Source organism: Nuphar pumila, chromosome 4 (genome assembly GCF_984573655.1).
Source record: "Nuphar pumila chromosome 4, dmNupPumi1.hap1.1, whole genome shotgun sequence".
In the NCBI taxonomy this organism is placed as follows: Eukaryota; Viridiplantae; Streptophyta; class Magnoliopsida; order Nymphaeales; family Nymphaeaceae; genus Nuphar; species Nuphar pumila.
The window spans coordinates 37,625,828-37,651,125 of record NC_143252.1 but is presented as its reverse complement, the minus strand read 5'-3'; the positions used below and the strand labels follow the sequence as shown (position 1 = coordinate 37,651,125).

The 25,298-nt window shown below is 40.0% G+C and overlaps 1 protein-coding gene across 1 annotated transcript; it reads left to right on the top strand.

Annotated features, from left to right (window-relative positions):
• Positions 1–224: 224 nt before the first annotated feature.
• LOC149840032 (uncharacterized) lies at positions 225–24,303 on the top strand. Its single transcript, XM_090003005.1, has 5 exons — positions 225–427; positions 962–1,073; positions 1,626–1,740; positions 21,632–22,567; positions 23,656–24,303. The coding sequence occupies exons 1-5, from the start codon at positions 238–240 to the stop codon at positions 23,977–23,979; spliced, it is 1,677 nt and encodes a 558-aa protein (XP_089859131.1). The 5' UTR covers positions 225–237; the 3' UTR covers positions 23,980–24,303.
• The last annotated feature ends 995 nt before the right edge of the window (positions 24,304–25,298 follow it).

The following is a 25,298-nucleotide window of genomic DNA, read 5'->3' as shown; positions in this document are numbered from 1 at the left end:
AGTTCCACAAACGGAGGGCAGAGGGACGCGCTCGGTCATCATGTTGTGAAAAGGAAGCCGTGGGTGGGACTGGGACTGGGACTGGGACGCGGACGTTTTGATCGCTTCGAGTCCACCCAGCGGCTTGTTTAACACTTCTGGTTCGTGCTCATCTTCCTCTCGGATCTATCTCCGTGTCGCTTCCTCTAATGCACAAAATGGATATGGGCTTTAGGATTTTCTAGCGGATCACCACCCATGAATCGGAGTTTTAGGTCTCCAGACTCGAAAATGCAGGCGTCGCTGCATCAGAGACCGGGGGCGAAGCTCCGCAGCGTCATGAAGGAGAAGGAAGAAGAGCTCTCCTTGTTCTTCGAGATGCGCAAACGCGAGAAGGAGAGGAGCAACCTGCTTCTTCACATCACGGATGGGTTCGATCTTCCTTTAGGCAAGCTAGATTTTGCTCTCTCTCTTTACCTCCATTCCCTTTTTTTTTCTCCTCCCTTTCCTTACGCTGAGAAATGCGGAAACTTTTGCTGGTTTTTCTTTTTTCTTTTCTGCTGTTTTGAGCTTCAATCGGATGTCTGATAATCTAGATATGGTCTGCGAATTCTATAAGGATGAAACTCCTAGATTATTACCTTGTGTTATTTTGAGATAGAGTTATGTTTTCGGCTTGCATTTTTCATTTTTGACCTGATTTGAAGTTTCGAGAGTTTATCCGACTCAATGATTTCTTGTTCAGGTTTGAACAGTTGCTTTACATTCTTGCATTTTTTTGGTTTGAGATGTTTTACCTTTTTCATCTTGGTTTTGATCTCTGTGATTGTAATTTCGCACTAGTTTGGATGCCGCCGCCTCACTCTTTGGAGCTTGCTTGAGAAGTTGTTGTTTTCTCTTCGACCGTTAGATTGATGTGCCTCTGCTCTCTCTGTGCGGTTCTCGTGAATGTTCAAATGTGCTGCCTGTTTGCTTTTCGCAGTCTCAAAGCCCGGCACTTCACCCATTTTCAAGATAGCAACATCAACAGCTTCACGCAAGATTGGGCCTGATGATTTCCTCAACTCGGATGGAGATAAGAACGATTATGATTGGTAATGGCTATACACTTGAGATCCTTGGCGAAACATTTCGGTATTTGTTACACAATTTACATGGTTTAATATCTTGAATCTGTGGTCATCCCCTTGTAATTTTATCTGTCACCAGCATTGATCAATGTTCGTTTTATATGGGGTAGTCTTCCTCCCTGCACAAGAGAGAATATTTCACAATCTTCTTGTTCCACTTAATAGCAGGCTAGCTATCTGTAGCGTGATACCTTTCCTGAAGCAAGCAATTTGGGTTTTTGCTTGATGGAAACCGTTACAGCCTTCCAAAATTTACTTTTTCTTTCCTTGAATTTACTCAATTTCATAATTCAAGCATGACATGATATTGCTCAGTCTACCTGAAGGAACTGTCTTGGTCGGTGTTTTCACAATGTGGTTCTCATTTATGGATTTTTTTTTGTCATCCTCTGTAAGCTGTTGTATACTGAGCTTTGCAATCTAGATGGTTTCAGCTGCATGTTTTAATAATTTCTTGATTATATTTCCCTTTGAGATGTTGCTTTTGAATTATGAAGGGTCCTTTTCTTCCCACAGGCTTCTTACACCACCTGGAACACCTCTTTTTCCTTCATTGGAAAAGGAATTGCATGGGTCTGCAGTTGGTCAGCTTGGGACACCTAAAGTTCATCCAACTGTGCTTAAATCAAGAGTACGTGCTCGTTCTAGTCTCATCCCTGATGCTCTTTTTCCTGAAAATTTAAAGTTCTATGTTCTGTTGCAAAAATACTGAGGGAAATTTGTTATTAAATATAATGGCCACACTTCTAGTTAAGACCTTCTGCTTATTAATTGTAATATTAATGGCTAACTCTAGGCAAAAGCTTTACTTGAAAATATCATTGGAATGATCTACTTCCAGCATATGATCATAATGTCATGTAAATCACACTAGTTCTCTAAGTTGTGACCTCAAGTCCTTTGTTGAATGAAATTCATGTGTGCTTATCCATTTCTATTTCTTGGACTTAGTCATACTAGAAAGTAAGAAGGTTTCCACAAACCTTCCTGGACACAGTCCTATCTTTCTTCGTATCTTTACCTTTTCATAAGTCTACATGTTGTTTGGCTGCATGGTTATTTGACCACATGGCACATTTGCACATTTTCTAAGTCAATTCTGCTGTTGTAACTTATGTTTTCTTTATCGAACTGGCTGTGATCTTTACCATCTGTCTTAGGCAGTCAATCTGAATATGGATTTCAAGTTTTCAACATTTATTGGGTCATAAACGACCCAAAAAGAGGTTTATGTAACAATCTTCCTGCATGTGACTGTGTGTGTGTGTGCCCACACAGGTGCGTGCATGCACATGTGAGATATGTGCAAAGCTGGTAATTGCTTTGTGATAAAGATGTCAATAACTTGGTCCATTTTTTTCTTGGTTTCACACACTATTATCTTCCCTCATTCTTCTTACAGACCAGTAAATAGAATAGCTATAATTTTAATGTGTCTCCAAAAATTAACTTGATGAATTATGCAGTTGGTATTAGAATCAAAAGAAACATATGCAAGCAATGCTATGGATGTGAGTTGCTTTTGAATTACCTTAAAAATATGGAATTGCTACCAAAATTCATGTGATGGCAATTTGTTTCTCATTTATGTCTTTTTTTGGTCAATCGTGTACAATGTCAGCAATTTAGATCTCCCTTTGTTTTTAGGGGTGGGCAACCGGCCCGGCGACCCGATGGGCCAAGCCGACCATGGCCCACCATGGGCCGGTTTTGGGCCATGATTTTAGGCCCGGGCCCGTTAGGTACTAGGCCGAAACCCAGCCCGTTATATACGTGGGCTAGGCTCGGGCCGGCCCGTAGGCTATTGGGTTGGCTCGATGGGCTTGAGTTATTTATTAATTTTTTAATAATATAAAATTTTTAAAATTTAACTATTACATAATAACTTGAATAACTATTATTATTTACCTAATTAGTTGCACTAATTAGGAATTAGTTGCATGGAAACTCGCTATTCTCTCATTAACCGACAACTTCACTCAAGCATTTATGCATTTTAGGATTGGGCCACCATCCGGGCCGGACCCGGCCCGCTTCTCATTTGCCCGTTGGGCCAATGGGCTGGGCCATGGACTTCTCTTTAAACCCGAGCCCGTTACGAACCGGGCCAATACTGCCGAGTCAGCCTGGTCGGCCCAGTCCATTAGCAGGCCGGACCGGGCTGGGCCGACCCGATGCCCACCCCTATTTGTTTGGGAGAACATTGGTCTAGAACAAGCACTTCATTTAATGTACCTTGGTTGGTCAGGTCATCTGGTCAGCTGTGCTTTTAAAAGTCATCTAGCCTCACAACTTTAGAGAGTTTTAAGCAATTTGAAGTCATATATGGATTCTTACTTCAGTTTGCATCTTCTAATGAAGGAAGAGTCACTTCTCAACTCCAAGACTTCAAGTGTGGACCGACACACTTGAAGTGCTTGAACTGTTAAAAAAAAAAAAAAAAATATATATATATATATATATATATATATATATATATATATATATATATATATATATACAACAAACAACAACAACAACAACTACGCCTTCATCCCAAAACAATTGGGGTCGGCGATATGAACCAAAAAAGAAAATCATTCTGGGTCTTCCACATTAATCCTTCTCCTCCAATCATTTCTATCCAATGCCATGTCCTCGGTGAGGTTCAAAGCATTCATATCCTTTCCTATCATCTCCATCCAAGTCTTCTTAGTCCTACCCCGACCTCTTTTAACTAATATATTTTCCCATTTCTCCATCCTTCTAACTGGAGCATCATTAGGCCTTCGCCGAATATGTCCAAATCAGTGTTTTAAAACTCGCTGAGTCAACTCGTTGACTCGGCTCGCCCCTCTAGAGAGTTAACCCGGCAAGGCAAACTCGGTTTGCCAAAACTCGGGCTTGACTCGGCCTGACTCGGGCGAGTTTTGGGATGTTTGAAATTTGTTTTTTGAGTTTCAAATTACAGTTTCGAAATATATAAGTACATATATTTTAACAAGGGTTACCCCCAGATTTTGTATAAAAAGAAAATAAAAATCATTTAAAGATAAAAAAGCATTTAAATCCATAGAATAAAATCGCCATGTTGTTCGAACTACTGTTCACCCTGTGTTATCAACTTATTCTAGCAAAATATTTTAAAGAAATGATTCTCACTATATATGGCGGGTCAACTGTGCCTATGGGAAGTCACATTTAGGTTTCATCATCCATTTGTTATGTGAAGTGTGAACAAGCATTGTACATATTCAAATATTAGTAGTCTTTTTATAGTTGTGCCATTAATATATTTCCTGCATAGTTTTATACATGAGAAAATTGCTTATTTATGTTGATATTGGACATTCTGTAAACTTTCAATATGCACATATATCCCTGTTTTACATTTATGGATTTGTTAGAGAGGGAATTAAAACTTTTAAAACAAGCTAGCATATATGATTGGCCATTTTAGGAACCTTAGGTAGTAGCAGACTGAACTCATGGTGACCAAATCCTCTAATTCAAGTCATGAATTAGTCAAAGTGCTTGTATAGATATCAAATTCAATTATTCAAGCAAACCTCTATAGCTCTTTGCAGTTGTTTTTATATTCTTACAGACATTTGGAGACTATGTTTACTCAAAAACATGGTTTCAGACAAATTATATATTGTTTTTCTTTTAAAATCAAAAGTTAACAAAACCCGGTCCGAGTCACCGAGTTGACCCGCCGAGTCACGAGTCAATAAAGAACGAGTCGAGTTCCGAGTCACGGGTTTTAAAACCTTGGTCCAAACCACCGTAAACGATTCTCTCTCATCTTATTTTCAATGGATGCAACACCTACCTTTTTACGTATCTCCTCATTTCGAATCTTATCTTTTATTGTATTTCCACACATCCATCTAAGCATACGCATCTCAGCTACACTCATTTTTTGAATATGATGTCTCTTGACAGCCCAACATTCTCTACCATATAGTAAAGTGTGCCTAATTGTCGTCCTATAAAACTTTTCCTTCAACCGCAATGACATTCTACGATCGCACAACACTCCAGTTGCACTTTTCCATTTCATCCACCCAACCTTTAACCAAGGGTATTTTTGTAATTTTGCCCAATAGGGGCATTTTAATCTTTTCACTGTTTTTCTTCTTTTTCTTTTCCCTTTATTATTTTTCTTTTTCTTTTTATTTTTATTGTACATGCATTCAATGCATGTTGCATTGGGGGTCCCAACCAAGAGTCATTGGACCCTCAACGGTCACAAATGTGACCGTTGGGGGCCCAACGACTCCTTGTTGGGCCCCCAATGCCCACTCCTCCCTTTTTCTCTCTCTCTTGCCTATAAATAAAGGGTTAGACCCCTTTGCATTGTAAGGCTTCTTAAAGCCCATTTCTTGCTTTTATAACTTTTTTACGTTTGCAAGCCATTTGTGACTTGTGTAGGTCCATTGTGGACTTAATCTTTGCATTCTATGTGTGAATGTCCATTATAAGACATTGTGTTTATTTTCGCGTATTTTATTACATGGTATCAGAGCAAGGTTTATGCTCTTGATTCTTGCTATAGCTAGTTGATTAGTTATAGTTTGCATATTGTATTTTTCTTTCTTGGTTTGTCATCCTTTCTTGAGTTATAATGGAAGGAGAACAAAAGATCGATCTCTCCTTCAAACTTAATGGTACCAACTACATGATGTGGGCCGCCACCACGGAGAACAACCTCAAAGGTAAAAAACTTTGGGGATATGTTATGGGCTCTATTTCGGAACCACAACTCCAACTCACAAAGATGGACGGTGATCAAGAAAAAACACTTGAAGGAAATGCTCGCATGAAGGCCATTGAAGATCGCCAATCTAAAGTTGAAGATTGTGAAAGCAAACATGCAAAGATTCTTGCATGGTTCATGAACAATGTGAAGCTTAAAATTTGTGTCAACATTGCAAAATTTCGAATGGCAAACGAAGCATGGTTCTTTATGAAAGGTATGTATACTCAAAAGGACCTTGCTAGACAATTCTTCCTCCAAGAGAAAATTCGTACTATTAAGCAAGGGAAAATGGGTCTAAGAGATTACTTTAGCACCCTTGGACCCTTATGGGATGAACTATCTCTACTAGAACCAAAATGGGTTTCTAGTGAAGATGTTGAACTACAAAGAGAACAAATGGAAAAAGAACATTTTTTCCAATTTTTACATAGGCTTAGGCCCGAATATGAACAAGTTAGATCTTCTCTACTTCATAGATCTAAGCCTCTTCTGTTAGAAGAGGCCATAGCCGAGATATGCCAAGAAGAAACTCGTCTTGGCATGATTAAAGGAGGAGATGAAGTTTTGGCCGTGTCTAAACACGACAATCATGTGAAAGCTTACAAACCTCCACACTTTGGAAGGCAAAATAACTATAATGGCAACTATAGAAAAGCTATTTGCCATCATTGCCAAGAACGAGGTCACATAAGACCTAATTGCCCTAAGCTAAATGAAGCTCCCAAAAGTAAGGTTGCTTTCGTTAAAGAACCTACTCAAAAGAAGGAAGAGACCATCAAAGGGAAGGATTCCTTCTCTCTTGCTCAACTATCGGAGGCATTTCAAATTCTACTCAAATCACCATCAACTTCGGGTGCCGCCATCGCTTCCTCTTCTCCTCCAGGTATGTCCTCTTGGATCCTTGATTCCGGAGCATCCTTTCATATGACACCTCTTGAGAATGGGCTATATGACTTATGTAATAACTCAAAAACCTCTTACGTTTACAAGTCAAAAGTTTTGGAACGTTAAGTTTTTCCAAAGTTTTGGAACGTTAAGTTTTTCCAAAGTTTTTTTTGTGCCAAATGTAAGGGTGGTATCTAAGCTTAATTTAAACCTTCTATCTGTTTCTCAATTATGTGATCATAGATGCAAAATCTCCTTCTCAACTAAAGGTTGCTCTATATAGGATCTCCAGTCCGGGAAGCAGATTGAGCAAGGCCATAGGAGGAGAGATCTCTATTACATGAACAACTTGAAAATTCCACCCAACTCTTTTTGTAACCATGTCCAAGATAAAAATATTGAAACTTGGCACCAAAGACTTGGACATCTAAGTTTCTTAAAAATGTACTCCTTTCTCTTTGGAAAGAAATTTTGTAATGAGAAACATTTGTTTGCAAGAGTTGCATTTTGGGAAAAATGAAATCTACTCCTTTTCCAAATGGAACCTTTGTGCTGGTCATATCGAAAGAAGAATACTCCTATTATGTTACATTCATTGATGACTACACTAGATATGTGTGGATTTATTTTCTCAACCTAAAATTTGATGTCTTTGCCTTTTTTAAGAAATTTCATATGATAGTCAAAAAACAATTTTTAAGTAATATCTCTACTCTTAGATCCAATTCGGGTGGAGAGTACCTATCAAATGAATTTCAAAATTATTTAGAATTAAATGAAATTTATCATAAAAAATCTTGTCCTACAACTCCTCAACAAAATGGTTTAGTCGAAAGAAAGCATAGACACATTTTGGAAACCACTAGGACACTTCTTATTTCCAAAGAAATTTCAAAAAGCTATTGGGCCGAAGCCGCTTTAACATCAACCTACTTGATAAATAGAATGATATCTTCATCCTTACAAAATACATCTCCTTATGAAAAACTATTTGAAAGAACACCCGATTTTAATAGATTAAGAATTTTTGGGTGCAAATGCTTTGTTCTTTCACATAAAAGAGATAAATTATCTCCTAAAGCTATTGAATGTGTTTTCTTAAAATATGGAGAAAATAAAAAAGGTTTTAGATGCTTTGACCTCAAAAGCAACAAACTATATGTTTCTAAAGATGTAACCTTCCTAGAAAATGAAAATGATTTTGAGAAAACAAAAGATATTGATGAAAGCGAATATGCTTTCTTGTTTGATCTTCTTCCTCAAGAAGATGTGACTCCTCAAGAAGAGGTAATTTCTAATGATTTTGTTGAATGACCAAGAGGATATTCCTCTTAACAATGTTGAAAATGAAAGTGATGTCATTGAAAGTAGACCAATTCAAACCTATGTTAGGCGTGGTCAACAAGCTCCCATAAGTGCCTTAGAAAAATACTCTCAAGGTTCTAACATAGAAGAAACCTCTTTAAGAAAATCTAACCGAATCTCTAATCCTCCTAATAGGTTTGTTTTTTATGAGTCTCTAACACCAAAATATAGGGCGTGTCTAATTGTGTTACACTCGTTTCATGAACCATCTCATTATAATGAAGCCAAAAATATTCTCCAGTGGGTTGAAGCCATGAACTTAGAACTTAGTGCCCTTGAAAAGGCAAAAACTTGGGAAATAACCTCATTACCTACTGAAAAGAAATCTATTAGATGAAGATGAGTCTTCAAAATCAAAACTAAAAGTGATGGGTCATTAAAACGCTATAAAGCCCGGTTGGTAGCCAAATGATACGCCCAAGAATACAACATTGACTATGAAGAAACTTTCGCTTTTGTAGCTAGAATGACTAGTGTTAGGACTCTTATTGCGGTTGCTTCAGTTAAAAAATGACCTATTTATCAATTAGATGTTAAGAATGCATTCCTAAATGGTGAATTACATGAAGAGGTCTATATAGATACTCCACCAAGAATATCTATTGGTAAAAATAAAATTCTCAAACTTAACAAAGCATTATATGGATTAAAACAAGCTCCAAAGGCTTGGCATGATAGATTTAGCAATGTAATGATTATACTAACACTGCTTTGTTTGTGAAAAATGCAAGGTCTTCAGTAGTTATTCTACTGCTTTATGTTGATGATATGATCATCACTGGAAGTGATAAGCAAGAAATTAATGATATTAAGAAAGTTTTAAAAGAAAATTTTGACATGTCTGATCTTGGCTTCTTAAGATATTTTTTAGGTACTGAAGTAGCATACTCTCTACGAGGGTACATTTTATCTCAGATGAAACTTGCTGCTGACATTTGTTCAAAGTCTAGCATTTTAGATGACAAGAAAATAGAAACCCCTGAAGTTATTAATACAAAGTTGTGGTTGAAAGATGAAACTCTTCTCGAAGAGCTCAATCCCTACCGCCGACTCGTTGGGTCGTTGACATACTTATCCATCAGTCGGCCATAGTTCATGTAGTCCACTTAGTCAGTCAGTTTCAACATGCATTTACAACCGTACACATGAGTGCAGTCTTAAGAATCATAAGATACATTAAAAATACTATAACTAAGGGAGTTTTTCTTTTCTCTTCTTTATCACTTGATTTAATTGCTTATACTGATGTTGATTGGGGAGAAAATCCCAATGATAGAGTCTCAACTACTGGTTTCTGTGTATTCTTAGGTGACTCTATGATTTCCTGGAGATGCATGAAGCAACACAAAGTATCGTTGTCCTCAACGGAAACAAAATATCGTGTAATGGCCACTATAACCATGGAGCTTGTGTGACTTATAAGTCTCTTGAGTGATATGGGCATAATCATCTCTACACCTTCGAAGATGTGCTGTGACAATAAAAGTGCCATTTACATCGCAAGCAACTACACCTTCCATGAGCGTACTAAACATATTGAGATGAACTGTCACTATGTTTGTGATGAATATCTAAGAGGGACAATAGCTTTGCCGTATGTTACATATGAGTACTAGTTGGCAGACTTCTTCACCAAGGCTCTTGCTGCTCCTCGTTTTATGTTCCTTCTCAATAAGCTTTCGGTCATGTCCCCGTAAAGCTTGAGGGAGTGTGTGTGTGTGTATATATATATATATCATCATACTCGACCAAGGATATTTCTGTAATTCTACCCAATAGGGGTATTTTAGTTTTTTCACTATTTTCTTCTTTTTCTTTTTCCTTTATTTATTTTTCTTTTTTTATTTTTATTGTACATGCATGTTGCATTGGGGGTCCCAACCAAGAGTCGTTGGACCCCCAACGGTCACATTTGTGACCATTGGGGGCCCAACGACTCCTTGTTGGCCCCCCTAATGCCCACTCCCTTTTTCTCCCACTTTCTCTCTCACTTTCTTGCCTATAAATAAAGGGGTTGACCCCTTTGCATTGTAAGGCTTCTTAAAGCCCATTTCTTGCTTTTATAACATTTTTATGTTTGCAAGCCATTTGTGACTTTTGTGTAAGTCCATTGTGGACTTGATCTTTTCATTCTATGTGTGAATGTCCATTATAGGACATTGTGTTTATTTCCGCGTATTTCATTACATGAACAACTTTTAGATGTTTCCAGTATACCATTTTGAGGCCCTAGCTTCGTAATGTAGAAATGGAATACTTATGGTTGAATGGTGTAGATTCCATTTGTGCAAGTGTTGAAACCCACTTCATCCCTTATTCTCAATGTTTGTGCCTTAAACCATTTTTCCTTGTTTGTTGGAAGGTTATGAATATGAATGACAAGTTGGTATCCATGGTTATGATGATTTCTTCCATTTAGAGTTCTAGTTGGTTCACTAACGTTAGGCTCTATTTGGGAGCTGCGAGGGCGTCAGAGACGGTTACATGACGTGTATGGGTCCAAACCTATGTCACACGGACTCGGCTAGGGAGGCGCTGCACCCGAGTCGACACGCCCCAACACGGGTGCGGCTTCGGACACGGCCCGGACTCGGTCAACGCCGAGTCAGACTCGGTCAACGAGTTGAGGCCGAGTCCGTCCACATTTTGGACTCGGTCAATGTTGACTGAGTCCAAAAAAGTCCATTTTTAAGGTAAAAAACAAAAAAAAATGATCTTTTTATAGAACTTGTAAAGTTAAAAGTCCAAAAATCCAGGACTTGTAACTTTATAGAAAAGTTTAGAAAGCTTTGAAATCATACAATAATCAGAGTTTAATTAATACTTCAGCGGAAAATGATATTTTTAAAACCACAAGTCAATGGACCTTGAGCACATTACAGCGTAAACTTTCCTTTTTGTCAAATCCCGCACAACCATTGAAATCAAATGGTTTAGAAACGGAGTTTCAATAATTGAGAATTTGTTTGTTGAAATCAAGAAGAAGCTTACTAAAACAGTTTTATTAACTCACGGTTTAATAAAAGAGAAATTTTGAAACACACTTTATACCAAATTTACCAACATGTCCTCAGGAGCGAAACGTCAGGGAAAGAGCTGTATCTTGACCTCATCACGCCATCGTGCCATCGCAGACTGTATCATCTATCCAAAACCTGCCCATAAAATGGGTCAGTTTCACTAAAAACCGGTAGGTGCACAGACAGGACAATATAGAACATAATTAAGCAGAATAATTTAATATGTCAAGTAGACAGGCAATTAAATAACAATTTGCTTTTAGCAGTCATAGAGCAAACTATCATGAGCATAATGCTAAAATTATTAGCAGCATTTTACTGGCACAAGCTAACTATTACAAGCAAAGCACTGCACAAGAAAGTTAACTAGCAAAATACAATGCTTCATCAACCACACATACAATTCCATAAGTATTGAACTGGTTGTATCCTATAACTTTCATACGTGCATAACTGAACACATTGTGTGATCGGATTTAAATTATGTTTCGATATTAACTGGCCAAGCGGGTACGCACAAGGCACGACTCTAGAAACAGCCTAGACTGATCCGGGGGTTTATTATGCTATGTGTTTTATGATAACCCGGATAGCTGACTGAGTCCGCACCTAAGGGGACGGTCGGTGACCAAGAGAGAAATCCCCAAAGCAGCATAAACAATGGATGCATCCCAAACATGGAGAGCTACCACCTAGGATAAATATGGTAGTCCCATTCCCCTAACTCCGATGACTGGGGAAGCCGAGTCTTTTGCTCGTAACTGCCATTAATGGCCTGTCCATCGAAGTTTTGTACCTTCCTGTCCTCTCTCCTGACAGGAGTCAGCGATTCGAATGAGTACATCAGGGGTAGTTAACTGAAGACCCATTCTACATACTCTGGTCTTTCGACCAACTCGAGTATCTTGCCGGTGAAGGCGAAAACATCACTTATTTAGGTGATCACAACATTTTGTTATTTTCACTCATCGAGGTTGTCACAACCTACTCATCCAATCATCGCAACGTAAGAAGACGTACTTGTCAAAAAGTACGGTCGTACTTGTCAAAAGTACGACTACGATGAAAAGGAAATGGTTCCACAAAAGAAACCCCAACAGATATTATCTGCAAAAGAATTGATACAACACAGCCTGGCAAGATAAGTTTTGAATTCACTTCAACAACATTTTTCATATTTCATGATGCAAGGTCATCTCGGATCTCTCGTCCGATCAACAAAGTACTTAACATGTTGTGCATGTCTAAAAGTACGCTATATTGAACAAGGGAGGTCTGTGGGCTTCTCAAAAGGAATACCCAACACACAACTTCATAACCATTCAAAGCATATAGGAGTGCTCATTTGGCATGATTAATCCTTAAAAGCCATAATGCCACATTAAGTCATTCACACAAGACACAACACTATCAATCTTACATTAAAAATTTATCTTAGTATCAACATGTGACCCTAGATTGATACATAAAGAATGGGTCCTTCAACAGAACCCCACTCATTCATATGCTCATGCCCCTAATCGGGGTTATTCAAATTGAGCCGCAACTTGAATCAAGGTTATAAAACATTTCTCCCAAGTGTGTGGACTTGGGAGGGCCAAACGTGACTTCGCAATCCTGCGAGACTTAATCATACTTTGCAAAAGTTGTGCATTTTGAAGAGCACCAGGTTCGCAGAAGGAAACTCGTTTTTAGAGAACTGAAATGCACAAACACAACTTCTAGTGTTTTGAAAACAAGTGAAATCATGATGGGCACAAGACTACATTTATGTAGGTACATATTTACCATAAGTGTCAACATATGCAGGTTATAACATGACGACAAACAACTCTCGGCTTGCGATGCCGCACATCGAGGGAAAAGCACATAAGTAATACACGAGGTACCAAAACCATACATTGACCACTTAGACAGGCAAACACATAAGGTCATAAGTAATACACGAGACACAAAGTCGTACCTCACTCAAAGGAAACGTGCAGGCAAAAATGGATGCAAGCAAACAAGGGCATATGTATTTCAAGAAATACGAAACCACACCTCATCTCGTAATCAACTTATGCAAAATAATGATCGAAGAATAAAATTGTACATTGATCCATAGGAACGAACAGGCAAGCATATATGCAAGCAATTAAGGCATAAGTATTGCAAAAAGTACGAAACCACCTTCAACCACATAAGCAAATATGCAAATTAATATTCAAAGAGTAAAATCATACATCGACTCATAAATATGCAGTCAAGAAAATATGCAACGCAGAAGAAATATAAATCTAAGCATATCTAGCATGGGCATCTTAATTGTTTCAACTTAAATACGTTCATCAATTGCCCTTTTGTGCGACTTTACCCTACCTTGGGATGTCGTGCAGCTGCGTACGCCTACGCGTGAGGATAATACGAGGGTTGAGCAGTGGAGCACGATCGGGACCTGTTGCGTAAATAGGCAAGAGTGTTAAATATTCAATTTTGCTAATATAATTAATGGTGCGACGAGGACATGGGTAGGATTAGGCGACAGGGACGAGCCACTCCCGAAAACAGCAAGATGGCAGAGAAAGAGCCATTGCCAAACATAGCGAGGCGGCAGGGGGGCGAGCCCCTGCAGACAGCACTGAAGCGGCAGGGGTCGCACCCTTGCCGACAGCAGCGAAGTGGCAGGGGTGCTAGCCACTGCCGACAACAACGAATCGGCAGGGGGCTAGCCCTTACCGTTCACACCAAAGCGGCAGGGGTCGCACCCCTGCCGACGGCAGCGAAGCGGCAGGGGGCTAGCCCTTGCCGACAGCAACGAATCGGCAGGGGTCGCTCCCCTGCCGACCACACTGAAACGGCAGGGGTCGCACCCATGCCGACGACAGCGAATCGGCAGGGGGCTACCTCCTGCCGACAGCAACGAATCGGCAGGGGTCGCACCCCTGCCGACCACATTGAAACGGCAGGGGGTCGCACCCCTGCCGACGACTGCGAATCAGCAGGGGGCTAGCCCCTGCTGACAGAAATGAATCGGCAGGGGTCGCTCCCCTGCCGATTACACTGAAACGGCAGGGGGTCGCACCCCTGCCGACGACTGCTAATCGGCAGGGGCTAGCCCCTGCCGACAGCAGCGAATCGGCAGGGGTCGCTCCCCTGCGGACAACACAGAGACGACAGGGGGTCGCTCCCCTGCCGACAACACAGAGACGGCAGGGGGTCGCACCCCTGCCGACGACAGCGAATCGGCAGGGGCCGAGCCCCTGCCGTCCGGCGAAAGGACGATGGCAGGGGGACAAACCCTTGCCGAAGTGAGACAGAGAGAGAGATCGGGGCGAAGGGGTGTCGCAGGGGCCCTTGGCCCCCCTGCCGACACTTCGACGAACCCCCAAAAGAGGGAAGGGGACGACAGGGGCCCTGTAGGCCCCCTGTCGGGTCTCCAAAGGCAAGGAGGAAGGTGGGAGGGCGCAGCAGGGGCCGTGTGCCGCCTGCCGGCGTCCTGGTGAGGTGACAGAGAGGGAGATGGGAGGGGGAGAAGAGGGAGGAGGAGACCGAGGTAGAGGGCATACCTGGAAGGGGAGGAGGCGAGGTGGTTGGCGATCGACGGCGTGCGCAGGGAAGGAGGAGGCGTCGGTCGTGGTTGCCGCCTGCAGGGAACGAGAAGGGGGGGCGGGGCATCGTTCCTCCCCTCCCGCAATGCTCTTAAAGAGCTCGGGGAGGGGCGACAAAAGGGGAAACCCCGATGGGTTTCCCTATCGGGCCGAAGGCGCGGTGGGGGGTGCGGCGCACAGGGGGGTTTTGTTTTAAACAAAACCTCTCCTGCGTCGGGTTATGAAACCCTATCGCAGGCGGGCCCGGGTCGGGTCCAGACCCGACCCGGCCTGGGTCCGATAAAATAAATTTTTTTTTTTTGAAAAACGTGGGTTTTACATTGAAAGGGTTACTTATACTTCCAAACAATAGAGGGAATCTATAACTCCTTTGAAATCCATTTTCCTTGAAGTCCAATTTTTGTATTTCCCCGAACTCCTTGTAAATCCCACAGAGCCTTAGATTCTTTGTATTTACTATTTAGAGCTGTTATTGTCTTGTAAGACTTTCTATTTACATGTTATCTTCTTACTATGTCAATTTTCATATGAACATTTAGAGGCTTATTTGCCTGTTCTTTTAGTTTGTCAATCTATATCGTCTCATTTCTGGGTTTAGTGGATGGAATCTCCTTCACAGCGAAGGCTTCCACTTCCAGATTATATACCCATCAGTTATTCATGCACCCTTTGTTGCTCAGTCATTCCTAGCTAGTACCCACCAGGATAATCAACAATGTAAACATGGTCAGAGAACAAGACATCACAAACCCTTTAAAATAAGAGTGCTGATAGACCTGCTTGGCCTCGCCAAATCGCTCTGTTAGAACTGTGAACTTACATCTGAGTTAGGATTCCGCCCTTCTTCTTGACTGTATCTTTTTAGTTTGAGAGTTTTCCAAAATGTTGATTAGGAGTCATCACCAGAAAATTGAAGCAACTGAACTGTGTTGCTAGTTAATAGATTTTAGCCATTTCTTTGAGCTGGTCGTATCCATGGCAAGATGGTTCCAAATCATGAATGATTTATATGAACTATGAAACACACATCCTATTGCACCAGCATGTGGATAGAGTACGAGGTATTAGGTCTCCTCAAAGTTGCAAATATCTATATCTATTGTGGAACGTGAAATAGTTCACGGAGAATAGCCCCCCATGTCAAAGATTCCCAGTTCTGGGCACTTGCAACAATTGTGCCAAGTAGTATTTGTATAGCTGCTCTCTTGGGTACCATCCAATGTCTTTCTGCCAAGGTGTAGCTAGGCATGGATATAAGAACTGTCCCTCTACCAAATAGGTGTAGGCTGGTCTTGCTGGTGCACTTGAGAGAAACATTGTGATGCCATGTATGCCAATTGTCTTTGGTGAGGTTTTGGGTTGGGTCCAAAACTCAGTAGACCCATGCCCAGTATGAGGGCCTGGTAGAGGTAGAGGTCCCCATGTTACATAGGTAAACCTAGTTCCTGCCACCACCCATGGTCATGTCTACTTAATAAAATATGCGAAAATACAAAATGCGGACCTCTAAGGGCTTACAAGATCATAAACATAAAGTGCTCATGCACATACATAAGTCCGACTAAGGGATAATACAAGAGCACAAAGGCACAACGCAAGCGCATTCAAGACATTAAAGAACTAAAGAGAAGAACACGATATAAAAAATATTGATATTATTGAGCATGAATTCTTAAGAGAAGCATTAACCAATGAGGGAGAACAAAACCCCTATTTATACACATCACAAGAGAAAGAGAGACCACATGGAGCTCTCAATAGAGTCGGTCATATTTATGACCGTTGGAGAGCCCCCAACAACTCTATGGTCAAAAGACCATAGAGCTCTTGCTTAAAAGGGCAAAATACAAAATAAATAAAAAAGAAAAAGAAAAATTGTTCCTAATGAACAATCCCTATTACATGAGTAAAATGATGAAAATACCCCTAGAGAATATTTACCTATTACATCATTATAAATAATATATATGTATATATGTACAATATGAAACAAATATATATGTATGACAATATATATAGAGAGAAATGTGTAGGTGCAAAATTGATACATGCTAAATTGTAATATCGTGTGTTTTTTTATACTATTAAATTCTGAAACTTCATAAAATTTGGCTAAGTGTTTCATAAAGTCGATAGAAATCTTCGATTTCAGGTGGCGTCAATTGAGTTTGGGTTTGGCTCAGGTCTCATTGACAAGACCTAAACAAGCCAACTAAGATGTGGTAAAACTTCTTATTTTTGACCTTTAAAATCAAGCAAAATTCGAGTTAAATTCAGACGAAATTCGGAGGCGAAATTCAGATCATATATCATTAGATGCGCCTCAAAATTTTGAAAACACCGATATTTTATTTTTATGAATTCGGGCTACGGTTGGCCCGAAAATTGCATTCTTTTAAAAAAGGTCCACTTCGATGTGATTGGGTCTGGATTGGATCAAACGAGATCCCAGATCCGATCCATATGATCCAAGTTAATATGGATTTGGACCCAGTCCAAGACCCATATTAATTGGGATCTAGTCCAGACTGAGATCCATATAGATATTGGATATGGATCTTGGATTCAAATCCAGATCCCAAATCCACTTACAACCAATCTAAAGTTTTAAATTTAATGTAAAGGTTAAATTGAATGAAATTTGAAGTTAAAAAGACTCCCAGAGGGGTGAGATACCCTTTGAAACTTTCTGAAAAATTATTATTTAATAAATAATAATTAATTAATTAGTCATTAAAAATGTATTTATTCCAAAAATTCTTTTATATAGGACAACTACCTCCTATGTAGGGATTCTAGAAGAGCCCAAATGAGGTTAAAGTAAAATAGTAAAACAAAATAAAATACTAAATAGATAAAAAAGTAGTTAAAAAGAAAATAGGAGATTAGAGATAGAGTTCTACATTAGAAGAACTCTATCTCATAGCCAAATGGGTGAGAATCTCGAGAAGGATGTCACCTTCTCTCTAGAAGACAAAAAAAATTATAAAAGGGTCCAACTCACCCCTCTCTCTAGATTTCATTTTCCAGAGAGAGAGAAGGAAAAAGAAAGAAAAGAAAGAAAGAAAAAAAAGAGAGAAGGAAAAGAGGAGGAAGAAGAAGGAGAGAGATCTCCTTTCGTTTCGGGCATCCGACATATATTTTCGGTCTTTTTCCATCTCTGATTGAAGGTACGGATCCCTCTATCGATTTGAACAAGAAGAAATAGCTTAAGTTAAATTTATGTAATGTTTTTGGTGGAAAAATAAAAAAAAAGTAAAGAAAAGGGGGAAATCTATTTTTTTTATTCGAATATATATACATATAGCTTCAAATTAGCTATTAAGGTTAAAAGAGAGTGTTATAGAAATCTAAGTAAGAGTCGTGATAATGAGAATTTGGAGAAGTATATGATAGCAAAGAAGGAAGCTAAAAAAGTAGTTCAAAATGCGAGGGCTAAGGTATATAAGGAGGTTTATGACAAGCTGGATACCAAAGAAGGCGAGAAGGATATTTATAGGCTTGCAAAGATGAGAGATAGGAAATCGAGGGATTTGGGTATGGTTAGATGTATCAAAGATGAAACGCAAAGGGTTTTAGTCAAAGATGAGGCGATTAAGGAGAGATGGAAAGATTATTTTGATAAGCTATTTAATGATAGTCATGCTCAAGATCTTGGAGACTTCTCCATTCCTTTTCATGAGATAAATCGTGACTTCATGCGCAAGATTCAAAAGAAAGAAATTGCAGAGGCTTTGAAGAAAATGAAATCAAGAAGGGCAGTTGGCCCATATGGTATACCTATCGAGGCTTGGAAATGCTTGAGAGAGAAAGGTTTAGAATGGTTGACAAATCTTTTTAACTTGATTTGGCGAACAAATAAGATGCCTAATGAGTGGAGGAAGAGTACTTTGGTGCCTTTATATAAGAATAAGGGTGATATACAAGATTGCACAAACTATCGTGGTATAAAACTCATGAGTCATATTATGAAACTTTGGGAGAGGGTGATTGAGTCTAGGTTGAGGAAGGTTGTCATGATATCGGAGAATCAATTTGGTTTTATGCCTGGGAGATCAACTATGGAAGCTATACATCTTCTTAGACAACTTATTGAAAGATATAGAGAGAGGAACAAAGATTTGCATATGGTTTTTATTGATTTAGAGAAGGCATACGATAAAGTACCTAGGGACGTTCTCTGGTGGACAATGATGAAGAAAGGTGTTTCTCTCAAGTACATTAGTATAATTAAAGATATGTATGAAGGAGTAGTAACCAATGTCCGCACTTGTGGAGGGGTGACAACCAATTTTCCGATAACGGTTGGGTTACATCAAGGATCTGCTTTAAGCCCTTTCCTATTTGCGATAGTGATGGATGAGCTTACGAGATCAATTCAAGAAAATGTACCGTGGTGTATGTTGTTTGCTGATGATATTGTTTTGATTGATGAGTCTAGAGCTGGGGTTAATGCTAAGTTAAATTTATGGAGACAGACATTGGAAGCTAGAGGTTTTAAGTTGAGTAAGAGTAAGACTGAATATATGGAATGTCGGTTTAGTAAGCAACGAAGTAGTGATGGGAGTGTAGTGAAGCTTGGTGAGCAAAAAATACCGGTGAATGATTATTTCAAATATTTGGGATCCATCATTCAAAAGTATGGGGAAATTGATGGAGATGTAAATCATAGGATAAAGGTTGGGTGAATGAAATGGAAAAGTGCAACTGGAGTGCTGTGCGATCGTAGAATGCCATTGCGGTTGAAGGGAAAGTTTTATAGGACGACTATTAGACCCGCTTTACTATATGGTACGGAATGTTGGGCTGCCAAGAGACATCATATTCAAAAAATGAGTGTAGCTGAGATGCGGATGCTTAGATGGATGTGTGGAAATACAATAAAAGATAAGATTCGGAACGAGGAGATACGTAAGAAGGTAGGCGTTGCACCCATTGAAAATAAGATGCGAGAGAATCGTTTACGGTGGTTTGGACATATTCGGCGAAGGCCTAATGATGCTCCAGTTAGAAGGTTGGAGAAATGGGAAAATATATTAGTTAAAAGAGGTCGGGGTAGGCCTAGGAAGACTTGGATGGAGATGATAGGAAAGGATATGAATGCTTTGAACCTCACCGAGGACATGGCATTAGATAGAAATGAATGGAGGAGAAGGATATATAAGGGGGTCCGGGGGTTCCCCCGACACGGGTCGGGGGTCCAATTTTTTTTGCTGGTGTGTTTGTTTGAAGACTCGTTACCCACGTTCTGCTTGTTGTGTACTTTGAGGCAACGGGACAAAATTGATGAAACAAAAGGATTGGCAATCTGATCAACCCAGCTTGTTGCGTTCTGCTGACTGTCATGATTCAATCATGTCTGAAACTCCCTGGTATTCACGAAAAAAAATATAAGCCCAAGGTTTAATGTGGTTTGTTGGAGAGAGATTCTTCTTGAGGCCTACGACTCCATTGCCACACCATAGGATTCTTCAAATTTCATTTTATATACAGTTGCACGACAGCTAAAAGAAATTTATTGGATTGGACATGTGGAAAAGAGAGGTCTACACAAGGCTACAGCTAGAGCACCCATCTCGTCAGGAGAACAGTGAATACTAATAGCCAGCAAGGCTACCACCATCATTATCATTTATTATGGAGACAGAAAATCCTTTACGAAAAAGAAGGATCTGGATTGAAAAGGCTCTTTAATTTTAGATGGTTTTAAAAGTGCCCCTTTATAAAACAAGAGCAGCAGCAGCAAGCAGCTGTCAGCAGAATTTTTTTTTTAAAAATTCCACAGCCCATTTTATAGGGCAAATTTTTTAAAAAAAAAATCCCCCCAAAAAATGGACCTAAATGATCCTGGGTGCGGTCAACGCACCCAGGATCGGGTTGACCGCACCCGGTGCCGCACCTGCGTCGAGTCGCGTCGACGCGGGTGCGGCACCCTGCTAGCCGAATCCCTGTGACATAGCAAAATTATAAACATAAAGTGCACATGCACATACATAAGTCCAATTAAGTGACAATACAGGAGCACAAACGCACAACACAAGCACTAAGTGCATTCAAGACATTAAAGAACTAAAGAGAACACAAAATATAAAAAAACATTTATATTATTGAGCATGAATGCTTAAGAGAGAAGCATTAAACACTGAGGGGGAACAAAACCTCTATTTATACACGTTACAAGAGAGAGACCAAATGGGAGTTCCCAATAGTTGTTGGGAGCTCCCAACGGTCATATTTATGACCGTTGGAGAGCCCCCCAATGAATTTATGGTCAAAATACCATAACACCCTTGCTTAAAAAGACAAAATACAAAATAAAAGAAAAATAAATAAAAAGTAAAAAACTGTTTATAATGAACAGTCCCTATTACATGAGTAAAATGATGAAAATACCCTTAGAGGATATTTACCTAATATATATATATATATATATATATATATATATATATATATATATATATATATATATATGCACAACTTAACAGTCTAAGGTAAGCTTGAGTCATATATATATTGATGCAAGTTTCTTTTTGAGTCATATACATGTGCTGCTACCCAGCCCCATCCATTACTTCCTGAACTAGACAAAGCAGCAAGGCCTTGTCTATGCTTTGCTATGACTTGTTGGTGAGACTGCAAACAAAAAGTTCACCCATATGTATTTCGTTTTGAATTTTAACGGCACTTTGTTTTTGCAGTTAATTGTTTGAACAGTTTTGTGAAATTGGCAGCTTGATTGGAATTTTTTGTTTTTGCTGAGGATGGCGGATATATTTGCTCAGATTGCTAATATTTATATAGTACTGTTGATTTTTGTATTTAAAATTTTGAATGAAGACTTGAACTTGCTTTTCTCATACGTTTTAAGTTTCTTCTGTTGTGCCTATGCTGTCAGCTTATGTTTCCTATTGGATGCAGTTATCTGTTCCTCAACCTGAATCAGCTCCAAGAGGAAATCTCGTATCAAGGCAACCAATGTCAATGTCTGCCTTGAACACATCAAGCACTGGTCTGCGCAGGACCTCTTCATCAGCAACCACAAGTTCAACAGCATCTAGACCATCAACACCAACCAGACGGTCTACACTGCCAGCAGCTTCTATGCCCTCTAGGTCTTCCACTCCAACCTCAAGGCCAACCTTACCTTCAACGAAACCAGTGACTACTTCTGCAAGACCTTCCACACCTTCTGCTAGATCATCCACACCAACAGCCAGGCCTCTTCCTGCTTCTAAGTCATCCTCAAGGCCATCTACCCCAACAAGACGACCATCAACACCATCCACTGTATGCAGTAATTCGGGTCCACCTGGTCAATCATCTTCAGTTACCAAGTCCAACTGTACAGCATCAAGAAATCCTGTGACCTCGCGTGGTACTTCTACAGTTAGATCCAGACCCTGTCAGCCTTCAGAGATGCCTGGTTTCTCGCTGGACGCTCCGCCAAATTTAAGGACATCAGTGCCTGAAAGGCCAGTTTCAGCCTCTAGAGGTAGACCTGGTGCGCCAAGTGCCCTCAGATCTGGTTTCTCTGAGTCTAATTCAAATGGTAGACCAAGAAGGCAGTCATGCTCCCCTACTGGTTTGAGAGGGAGGGCTCCAAACACTAGTAGTCAGAGCAACGGAAGTTTAACCAAATCAAGTCGATTACATTCCAATGATAGTGATAATGTCAGCCCAGTTGTAATTGGGAGCAAGATGGTTGAGAGGGTGATAAATTTACGGAGATTGGCACCTCCTAGGGATGAGCAACGATCTTCCCAACATAACCCCTTTGGAAAATCTTCTCCAGATAGCACAGGCTTTGGTAGGACACTTTCAAAGAAGTCGTTGGACATGGCATTGAGGCACATGGTAGATCTCTCTATCCTTTTATTTCTTTTTCTCATTTATCATAATTAGTTTCTCTGTGTTAGAAATTAGTGATGCATTTGCAATATTGTCCAGGTACTAGTTATAGCTTCAGACAGTATTATTAAGCATACACTCATTTTCTTCTTTATTGTAATTGTTTTCTCAATTTTAACGTTGCATTTTTCATATTTTTCAGTTACTAGAAATAAATTCATATAGTATTGTCCCATACCTGGCTTCTAATGAGAATATTTCCACGCTCAATTTCTGTAGCATTTTTTGTTCACTTCCATTAAAATGTTTTCAGAAGCTATGTATAATTCTTGGTCGTTTTCATGGAAATATTGCTTTCATCATGCTGTTTCAGGATCTTCTTGTTTTTTGTATTAGGGTGTAACTTATTTATTATATCCATGTTTTCTGATATGTTCGAGCTGCTTAAAAGAAAAGTCAGACAAATTATTAATGTAGTATACCAGTGCATTCTGTTGTAGTGTGGTTCTCGTGCTGGCTTGACACACCGTAGGTGGCGTCCAAGATGTCAGCATTCTCTCATTGTTTCTAATATCATTCTATCACAATATCATAATGGGGCGGTGGGTGTGTGGGACAATTTGACTTATCAAGTTCAAGAAAGTATTGCTGTCCTTACCTGATAAACTTGGTATCTTCATGTTGTCTAGGAAGTTTAGACCAAAACTAGTATATCCAATTTTGGCATGATATTTCGAGGGCAGGCCCATGTTTTCTGAGGACTCATCTTTTAAAAGAAAATGTCAAATTGGGACTCAAGTCTGATCGACTCAGGTTGTCACTAAATTGAGCCCTACTGTATACGAACATATGCTAAACAGACCTTTCCAAGGCATGTTTAGAAAATATGTTTCATATGCATTTTAATCCTGAAATTCGCTTCAAGTCCTTATTTGACAAAATCAATAAAAAGATAAGAGAGCTAAAAGGTCGTTTCTGAGGACATGGGTCTTCAAGTGGGAACTCCTTAAAGAGATGGTGAGATGGTGCGTGTATTAGTTTCCATTTCCCTCCAATCATATGTGACCCCAATTAATGCACTTTTTGTTTTGCAGGATATACGCCGCAGCATCCCTGGGAGCTTGAGACCTCTTATGACAAATGTTCCTGCATCCTCTATATACAGCATCAGATCTGGGCCTGCAAGAAGCAAGCCCGTCAGCATTTCAGATTCTCCTCTTGCTACAAGCAGCAATGCTAGTTCAGAACAGAGCGTTAACTTTTGCTTGGATGTAAGTGAAATTGAAGATGACGATTTAGGCAGTGAAAAAGGGAGTTATTCTTCCCCAGCAGGTCAGCCTGAAAGTGCACCTGGGAAGAGCAGCAATTGGAGTGCTAATTGGCTTCACAATCCAGAAATCAGAGAAAACCATGTCTAATATCATCCCTGACCCCCTCAAAACATGTGAGATTCTCTGCATTGTTGAGAGGTACCTTGTTTAGGTTCAGAAGGTGATGTGTATCTGCATGTTCAGCATTATATGGGTTCTTTTTGTCTGTATAGGAAAAGATGGGTGCTACTTTATGTTTACAGCCCCTTATTTAATGCTGCGCTACTGGGATCTTTCATCATGGATTATGCGTTCATCATTTCTTCAGGAGGGTAACTAAAAACAGGGGTTTACACGTATTATCATATATTGTAACTTGAAAATTTTGGGCATGTCATCTTACTAATCTTTTTAATGCCCCTTAATTGGTTCGTAAATTCTGAAGAAAGATGTGTTATGACTGGCGTTTTAGTGTACAATGATTCATTTGCCTCATAATATTATGATCCCCTTCCAATATCTTGTTTGATAAATTTGTGGGGATTGACATGGACCATGGCACAGCAGTAGCTTTCCCAAAGGAAATATTTATGGTTTGAGTGGGATCTCCGAGCCATGCATTCATTGGGAGTTTCATTGTTGGAAATCCTAGAAGATCCACGTATGTCTCTCCTCTCTCTCTAGTTCTTTTCTGATGGTCGATCTAGGGGTTCCGGTGTGATTAGAAACTCTCTTTCGGTTAAGATAGTACAACTCTAACCGCCCCAGCTATCATATGTGGCTCTCTATGTTAAAGAGAACATATAGAAAATTCTTGCTGCCCCTTCTGCTGTAGAATATTGTTTGCGTTTTTTTACTACACTCCATTTTATGCTTAATATCGCCCCTGTACTTGTATGGAAAACTCGATACTTGGTCCCATTCGCATGCGTGCCTGCCTCTTTTCCTTGCTAAACGCTCCCGTCCACCTACTTGTACGTTGTATGGGGTTTTTCCTGCTGGGGGTTTAAGAGCACGACCCTGTGTCGGGGCCAACTAATTAATGCTTAATATAGGATAATGTACAGCTCAATTGAGGTGCCTGACATCGTAAGGCAACATTGGCTGTCTTTTTTTTTTTATGAGGAACCCTCACCAAGAATCTGACCGCTTAATGGGCCTGCCTCGCTGAGAGGTAAACCCTGGGTGGGGTAACACCGAAGCCCTTATGGATCCCACCAGTTAAAGGCACCCGCACAGCCAGTGGGAGTTGAACCTGGGATGAAGGGGTTAGCACTTTCACCCAAGCCCGCTGCCACTCGGGCAACCCAGGTGGGTGCTAGGCAACATTGGCTGTCAAAACTCCCAACTCCTTTTAACGAGTGATTTCACCTTTACCAGATCATCAACAAACCACTAAAATCTGGGTTCTAATATTTACCAAGAGC

Coding starts and splice junctions, on each gene's coding strand:
- LOC149840032 (XM_090003005.1), top strand. CDS start 238: ATGAATCGGAGTTTTAGGTCTCCAGACTCGAAAATGCAGGCGTCGCTG. Junction 428..961: donor TGGGTTCGATCTTCCTTTAG/GCAAGCTAGATT, acceptor TGCTTTTCGCAG/TCTCAAAGCCCGGCACTTCA. Junction 1,741..21,631: donor CAACTGTGCTTAAATCAAGA/GTACGTGCTCGT, acceptor TATTGGATGCAG/TTATCTGTTCCTCAACCTGA.